The sequence below is a fragment of the Eptatretus burgeri genome, chromosome 10 (genome assembly GCF_056783735.1).
Source record: "Eptatretus burgeri isolate ZD-2024b chromosome 10, Ebu_testis_v1, whole genome shotgun sequence".
Taxonomy (NCBI): Eukaryota; Metazoa; Chordata; class Myxini; order Myxiniformes; family Myxinidae; genus Eptatretus; species Eptatretus burgeri.
This window is the reverse complement of record NC_140970.1, coordinates 104,120,398-104,128,233: the sequence shown is the minus strand read 5'-3', so window position 1 is coordinate 104,128,233 and position 7,836 is coordinate 104,120,398. Positions and strand designations below refer to the sequence as shown.

The 7,836-nt window shown below is 45.5% G+C and overlaps 1 protein-coding gene across 2 annotated transcripts in view; it reads right to left on the bottom strand.

The window, feature by feature from the left end:
* Nucleotides 1–3,122: 3,122 nt before the first annotated feature.
* KLHDC10 (kelch domain containing 10) overlaps nt 3,123–7,836 on the bottom strand; it is a 69,782-nt gene continuing 65,068 nt past the window's right edge. Inside the window, exons 8-9 of one of the 2 annotated variants that reach the window (XM_085899774.1) lie at nt 7,666–7,805; nt 3,123–4,577 (exon numbers count right to left, since the gene is read on the bottom strand). In XM_085899774.1, the coding sequence (XP_085755900.1) occupies nt 4,500–4,577; nt 7,666–7,805 (218 nt within the window). In that variant the 3' untranslated portion in view covers nt 3,123–4,499. Of the gene's footprint in view, nt 4,582–7,665; nt 7,806–7,836 lie in introns of both variants that reach the window. The other variant, XM_085899773.1, reaches the window with a different exon arrangement.

The following is a 7,836-nucleotide window of genomic DNA, read 5'->3' as shown; positions in this document are numbered from 1 at the left end:
GTTTTAAAAGCATTGAACATGTCATGTGTAACTTTGGGGAGTTTTAAAAGCATTGAACCTGTCATGTGTAAAGTTTGGGAGTTTTAAAAGCATTGAACCTGCCATGTGTAAAGTTTGGGAGTTTTAAAAGCATTGAACTTGCCATGTGTACAGTTTGGGAGTTTTAAAAGCATTGAACCTGCCATGTGTAAAGTTTGGGAGTTTTAAAAGCATTGAACCTGTAATGTGTAAAGTTTGGGAGTTTTAAAAGCATTGAACCTGTCATGTGTAAAGTTTGGGAGTTTTAAAAGGATTGTGATATTTTCTTATTCAATGGTATTTGTGTTTGAAAGTCAGACAGTATGTTTAATACACCACTTATTAAATATCCTCCTGGTTTGTGTCGTATGCTGGTTTCACCTGTTAAACAATAGACGGGACACTGTAAATCCGCAAAGTTTTTCTACCATGACAGCGCTTCGGGTGACTGGGGTACTCGCTTCATTGCACGGAGGCAGCACTAAAGAAACATTTTTCACTTCGCATCGAAGCAGAAAGAAAATTGGAAGTTTTCCACAATGAAAAGTTTACACAACTGGAACAGCACTCAGAAGGGCGCAAACCTCCACTCGACTGAACCGCTTACATTTTGTATCCCACTGATGAGCCACATCTGGATCCAGGCTTGAACCGAAATCGAATCGGCTTTTTCTTGGCACGTAACCCACCACATCCACCAAGTTTTGTCATAATCCATCCACAACTTTTTGAGATATGGTGCAATCATCTACATCATCGGTTTTAGCTCCATCACTCAATAGTGAAGAATCACTTAAAAGAAATGAAAAACTATTTCTTGCCAAAACAACCTGAAAATTCTCTTCCTTTTGAAAACATGAAAATTCATGCGTAATAAAGGGTTTTTCTTACCTTTTTCCATTTGTGAGACGGACGGGAGGAGGCGGAGGGGGAGAAGGGGGCCGACGGGAGGAGTCGGAGAAGGGGATGCAGGAAGGGTGAGGGAGATGTAGAAAGTGTGGGGGGGGGGACACAGAGAAGGGGTGGGGTTTGGAGAACGTGGGAACGTAGGAGATGGCAAAGGGGGGGGGGGTACTTATATGGAGGGTACGGCACAGATAATGGATATGAACACATGCTTATGGTCATGTGCCGCCAACCTCTGCAAACTGGATATTCATGACTCCATGGGTTTGACCCGATCATCAAAACTTCCCAAAACAGATTTATCCCACTGCTGTATCCTTCATCCTGGACCAACTACTGACTAACTTTCCATCTCATATCTCTTGTTCCTCTTCTGCTCACTTTTTCAAGGACCATATCTTTCTGGCTGTTGTAAGGGAAACAACATGAATGACGGAGAATATGGCTGTTTGCACAGACCAACTCGCAGGGACTTGAACAATCTTTGTCACAGAAGGATTGGACCACCATCACCACAGCACCTTATATTCATTCCACCTGGGAATACGTTCACAAGAGTTTCCTTTCTCTCTTGCACTGCATTATCCCATCCCATCCACGACTTTCCGTTCCATCCTCCTGACTGTGGTATACCGAATCCTACAGGGAGGCGATTGCAGCAAAGCAGCTTGCTTTCTCAGCTTGGAAAGCTAACCCAGATGAGGAGAACTTTCGTTCATTATACATGGTTCACAAGTGTGTCCATCCTGAGGCAAGCAAGAAAACATTACCTGACGCTGCTCTCAGTGCTGGGCAAGGTCTTTGCTCGGATAATTCTTGATAGGGTTCGCCACCATCTGCTTGAGCACCAGTGTCCAGAGCAGTCAGGCTTTACACCAAAGGTCAACGATTGACCGTATCCTTGCGCTTCGGGTCCTCACCGAACAAAGACGAGAGTTTCGGCAGGGGCTGCTTGCAGCCTATGTTGATCTCTGTAAAGCGTTAGATTCAGTGAATCGGGATGTCCTCTGGAGGATTCTTGGTCTTCGTGGGGTGCCACCAAAACTGATCGATCTGATGTCTGAACTCTACTCTGGTACTGAGAGTGCTGTGAAGTGTGGTGGTACCATCTCTGACTTATTTCCAGTTGTTACTGGAGTTCGTCAGGGGTGTGTACCCCACACTTTTCAGCACTTGTGTGGACTGGATTCTAGTGAGGATGTCGGAGAGATCAAGCTGCGGTGCATCGTTTGGGAATGTCAAGATCTCTGACCTTGATTTCGCAGATGATGCAGTCATCTTTGCAGACACTTTAGATATCCTTTTGGGGGCCCTCGAGCTGCTGAATGAGGAGTCTGAGCCGCTGGGATTACGGGTTTCTTGGGTCAAAACTAAGATCTCGGCTTTCAATGACATATTGGATGCTGTTGTCCTGTCTGTGTCAGTTTGTGGTGAGGATGTTGAGGTCGTGGAGAGATTCACTTACCTTGGCAGTGATATTCATGTCTCTGCTGGCTGTGAGTTAGAGGTCACTCGACGTCTGGGTCGGGCCTGGGGAGTCATGGATTCACAGGATCATGGGGTATGGCGCTGCCGGTACCTGTGCGGGAGGACGAAAGTCCGAGTCTTCAGGTCCTTGGTGCTTCCAGTCTTGCTCTCTGAATGTGAGACTTGGACTCTGACCAAGGATCTGAGACGGAGACTTAATTCACTTGGTATCAGGTCTCTTCGGAGAATCCTTGGCTATCGCTGGTCGGATTTTGTGTCCAACGAGCAGTTGCTGAGAGAGAATCGGATGAGATTTGTTACCTGTATAGTCCGTGAGCGTCAGTTGCTGCTTTATGGACATGGGGCTCGTTTTCCTGACGCTGATCCTGCTCACCACATTCCCTCAGCGAGGGAGTCTCGTGAGTGGAGGAGGCCAATGGGCCGACCACGTGCCTCGTGGTTGCAGCAGGTAGACCGGCATCTCAAGGAGATGGGGATGGGCCTGGCATATGGCCAGACTGAGGCCCCTGGAGTACCGGTGGAAAGTGGATGCAGCGACGTGCTGTTCTGGCACATGCTCCCATACCTGACCTGACTCTCTCTTCCTGTTCGTTCATTCCCTTGCTTTTCAATGAGCATCACTCCTGTAAAGAAAATAAAAGAAAGAAAGAAAGAAACTTGGTTTTATAGAGTGACAAGTGATGGTGCAGGAGACAGGGAGAACAACTCAATGAAAGCAGGATGAACAAAGTCCTTGATCAAATAACACTCGTATGATACAAAACTTCAACGCAATGCATACCGCTGGACAACAAGGTCTGTATTTTAAGTTTGCAACCACAAATTACCGTTTTTCTTTTCTCTTTCATGGGTGATTAGAAGATACAATTTGCCTGGAGTCGAGTTGGATTCAACATGGCGCTTCAGCGAAGACTTTCCTTGTGGAGCAAGGTCCCCATTCAGCTAGCTTGGCTTTGCCACGTGCACACATTTCGGATGTCACAATTCGACAAAGTGAATGGTCATTGTTATTAGAGCACCTGTTAAATTCTCAATCTTTTCGAGCAACTGGAAAAAAATAAATAAATTATAAAAATGGCAATACCTGCCTTGTAAAACACAGGTTTATGTCCATGAAGGAAAAGTATGGATTTCGGCAAATCAGATAATTGGACTATCTGTACAAGCTATACATTAATTTCCAAAATACAATTTGTACACATCAATTTCCTGATATTGCAGCTGAGCAGCAATGATGAAATCCTGTAGACATGCCTTGTTCAGAGTAAAAAGTAATACAACACCCCACCAGGAATCAACGAGATCAAAGATGCAAAATTCCATTCGAATACTGGTACAGGGCTTGCTCCGACACGACAACCCAAGGCACTACATTTGCTTTGCAATCACTTCAAACAAACCTTGCTACCACGAGAACATAAACACAACACCATAATACAAACGAAGGGCCACGAGTGCTATACTTGTCTCCACTCACAGGTTCTGAACGAGACCATGTTGGACCCGAGCTCGAACCCAACACCATAAGGCCGAACTGTGAAGGCGTGACGGGGCTCAAGGAGCAATTTTGCTTTTTCCAGAAAGAGCAAGAGTGCGATTGTGATGTTCAAAGGCCAAATGCAGCAAAAACTTGCTGGTACAGACAAGGCACAGCAATCCAGCCCCTTCCTCAAAGAAATCTTTTAAAAGCTTATATTTTCTCTTTTCTACAAGACCACCATCCACCCATCCCACCACCCGCCCCCCTCCCACCCCCTCCAATCCCACAAATACATGCCTATCACCAAAAATCCCAAAATCGAATCTTCACTTTCTTAAACGCAGAAAAACGACTGTTCAGCACCATCCTTGCCAAATATTTATGCATTTTTTCTTCCATGCATTCCCACAGTTCTCACTTTGTAACCCCCAACCACAGCCCCTCCATGCTCTTCTTCTTCTTCAGAATAATTAGACGTGCAGTCTCTCAATCAAGTCCCAACTCAGTCCCAGTCGATTCTGGAGGTCACCCTTTTCACAGACTTTCACTATATCGGGTAAAGCAGCGAGCGCACACTCCCAGCTCAACTCCAGCAAACGTGGCACGGTCAGCCACACACGGTACAACGAGGACGTGCGCCGGTTTTGTGCGATGTCAACAACACCGCCATGCACGTACATACAGCCTGTCTGCAGAGAGCATACCATTGTTAACATCAACACAACCTGGAGATAAAAGACCACAAAGTATCAAAATAAAAATTTCACGTGTTGGTCAATCAAGAAATGGAGCACAACAGAGTATTGGAACACCGGGATGAAGAAGAAAAAAAAAAAATTCAAAAAAGTAAAAATATAAATTCAAAAAAGGGGGAACGTTTTTATTGGCTCAGTCTGTCTATCCGTCCATCTGTGACGCTATCTCCTCCTAAACAGTTGCGCAGAAATTCACCAAACCTGGTAGTTATGATCAACACATGGCACGAATGTGCAAGAGTAGTATCACTTTTGGCCCCACCCCATGGGGTGGGGTCAAATAAATAAATAAATAAACAAACAAATAAATAAGTGCAATTACGGGCACATTTGCGAACATTTTCAAATGAAACTTTGAAAATTCAATCAACAATGGGGGGACGCATGAGATATGTTATGCATTTTTGGATTTGACCCATTGTTCATGCTCCAGGTGGTGGGGACTGAGGATCACAGGGTGAAAGGGCAGGGGGGGGGAAATGTTGAACTCAAAATTTGATGTTGGGTCAATCATTTTTATTTTTTTTTGTACATGCAGTTGAGGCTTGTGGAAGAGCTAGTCCAGTGAAAGGATCAGGACGTAACAGCCAAAAAACAGGATGCAAAACACGCATGCATAGGGTGGACAAGATGGACACAGAGGGGAAACTCCAAGGAGGGAAAACTGGAAAATTGGAAGGAGAATTTGGGCGGGGTTAACGGGGGTAGAAAAGATGATGGTTTGGGATTGGGGAACGATCTGAGATTTTATTTATTTATTTATTTTTGTATACTTTTGTCGAAGCTTGTATAAGAGCCAACACAGAGCATATAACAAAGGGAGCAGAAGACAAGAGTGGGTGAGAGGGGGGAGGGAGCACAACAACAGGAGAGGGAGGGACATCAGGAGATCTGTGGAAGAGAGAGGGATGGGACAGGGTACACGGTGTAAACAAGATGGATACCACAGGGACTTTCAGGAAGGAAAACTGGGCATTTGAATGAGGTGGGTTTGGGGGCGGATTAATGGGGGTAGAAAAGATCATGGTTTTGGATGGGGGAAGATAAGAGATGGTGGTGAACAGCTGTTTCGAAGACCTGGAGGGAATAGTGGGATTGAAGAGAGTGTGGGAAATTGTTCCAAAGGTGGGGGGAAAACACAAGAGGAATGAAAGAATGACGGTGAGCAGTGATTCTTGATTAATCAGAAGGGGTTTGATGGTGGAACGTGCGAGTCCTGCAGTAACCTGGGGGTGGGGGGGGGGTGGAGGGAGGGAAGGACCAAAGCACGGAAGTAGCAGAGGGTGCGAGACTAGATAGGAGGTGGTAAAAGACAGAGACACCACCGATCTGTCTGCAATGGCGATGTGATACGTCCATCGACACCGCTTCATCAAGCAAGATTCCAATAATATGAAAGGCCTTGGTTTCCACACCATCAAGCTGAGCAATATATGATGCAGGGAAGGGATCTCTTTGAACTTCAAGATCTCAGCAGTACCCTGTCCCAAGACTTAAAGGTATTGGAGCAATACTTCATCTACTGGCACCTCCACCCAAACCCAACGAAGACAACAGTTACCGCTTTCCATCTCAGCACCCAACTGGCGAACAGCAAACTCTAGGTTTCCTTTTGCGGCAAACCGGTCAAGCATGAACTATTCCTCAAGTACCTTGAAGTCACCCTTGATCGCATCCTCACATTCCACCAACACCTAAAACGTGTCACAGAAAAGATCAAGACCAGAGTAAACATCACCCGGAAACTAGCGGGTAGCAGCTGGGGATCATGTGCCCGCACTCTTCGCACTGCTGGCCTTGCTCTTGCGTACTCTGCAACAGAATACCGTTCTCCTGTTTGGACAGAGAGCAGCCACACAAAGCACTTGGGTACTGTCTTGAAAACACTGATGCGGATAATCAACAGTACACTGAAATCAACACCTGTGCAGTGGCTCCCAAACCTGTCTAACATCCAACCCGTGGATGTGTGCTGGAAGGCAAGACTGCTGAGAGAGAGTTGGACTGCATCAAAGCCAACCAAGAGCTTCCATCCAATCCATGAAGACCTGCAGAATCTACCAAAGATGCAACTCGAGTCACACAAAACCTTTCTGGGGCTCTGCAAATATTTTGAGTTTCACACAAAAGACAAGTGGCTCAATCTCTGGACAGACAGCAACCTTTTGCTAACAAAGAACTGGTGAGTGATCTGAAAGAAGAGCGTCCAGGTTTCGACCTCCCCTGGAAACAGTGAAGAATTTATGGTAATCTACCCAGCAACAGACAGTGCTGGGACTTGGCTGTCCAACTTGGACTTAGATCTGTGAGTAATTTGTCATACTCAAAATTAGATTACATCAACAATTCCATAACATTCAGACATACGTGAATAGAAATGCCGGATTTTATGAGTGGTACAATTTCTGTCCTTTCTGGTGATGGTGACTTTTTGTTTCCCGCTTTGAGGTCGACGAGTGGTTTAACTAATCTGCCTGGATTTCACAGTCTGCTGACCAGAGACTACACAATACCCATGGTTGAGGCAACAACAATTTGCTTGGTATCATCTATTTTCAAGTGTGACCACTTACACGTGATAATCTCTTGACTGTCTCCTTCACACAACTATTTTGATCAGTGGTGTCATGCAGAATTTAGCAGCCTCTTTATGTTATCTAATAAATAAAATTTGTCTGTCTGTCCGTCTGTCTATATGCATTTTTTTCAAAAACCGCAGGGCCGACAACCGCCACACACATTTGGCATACAGACCAAGTCAGACCCAGGAATTGTTCTAAGGGTATTTTCATCCACCACGTCTGCCTTTAAAGACTCCGAATATCCAAAAGGAGGGAGGGGAAGGGGTAAGGTGGAAGTATGGAGGGGGTGGGGTGTGGTGGGAGGAGGAGGGAGGTGAAGAGGGATCCGGCATTGCCCGGCAACACTGGGTACATTTACTAATGACAAAATGTATGTCTTCATTGTTTTGCAAGTGCAGAAATTACATTTGATGGGAAAGCAACAATTTTAGCTTACCGGAGTGACAGCAGCACAGTGGAAGTATGCTGGCTCAGGCATCTCAGCAGGAAGCTTGGTCCACTGAAAGGAATCCAGATTGAGCTTCCACAGGTCTCCAAATATCACATTTCCATTGTATCCGCCACAAACAAACACGTCTGAGAAAGAGAAAGATCAGTGGAATTTCTT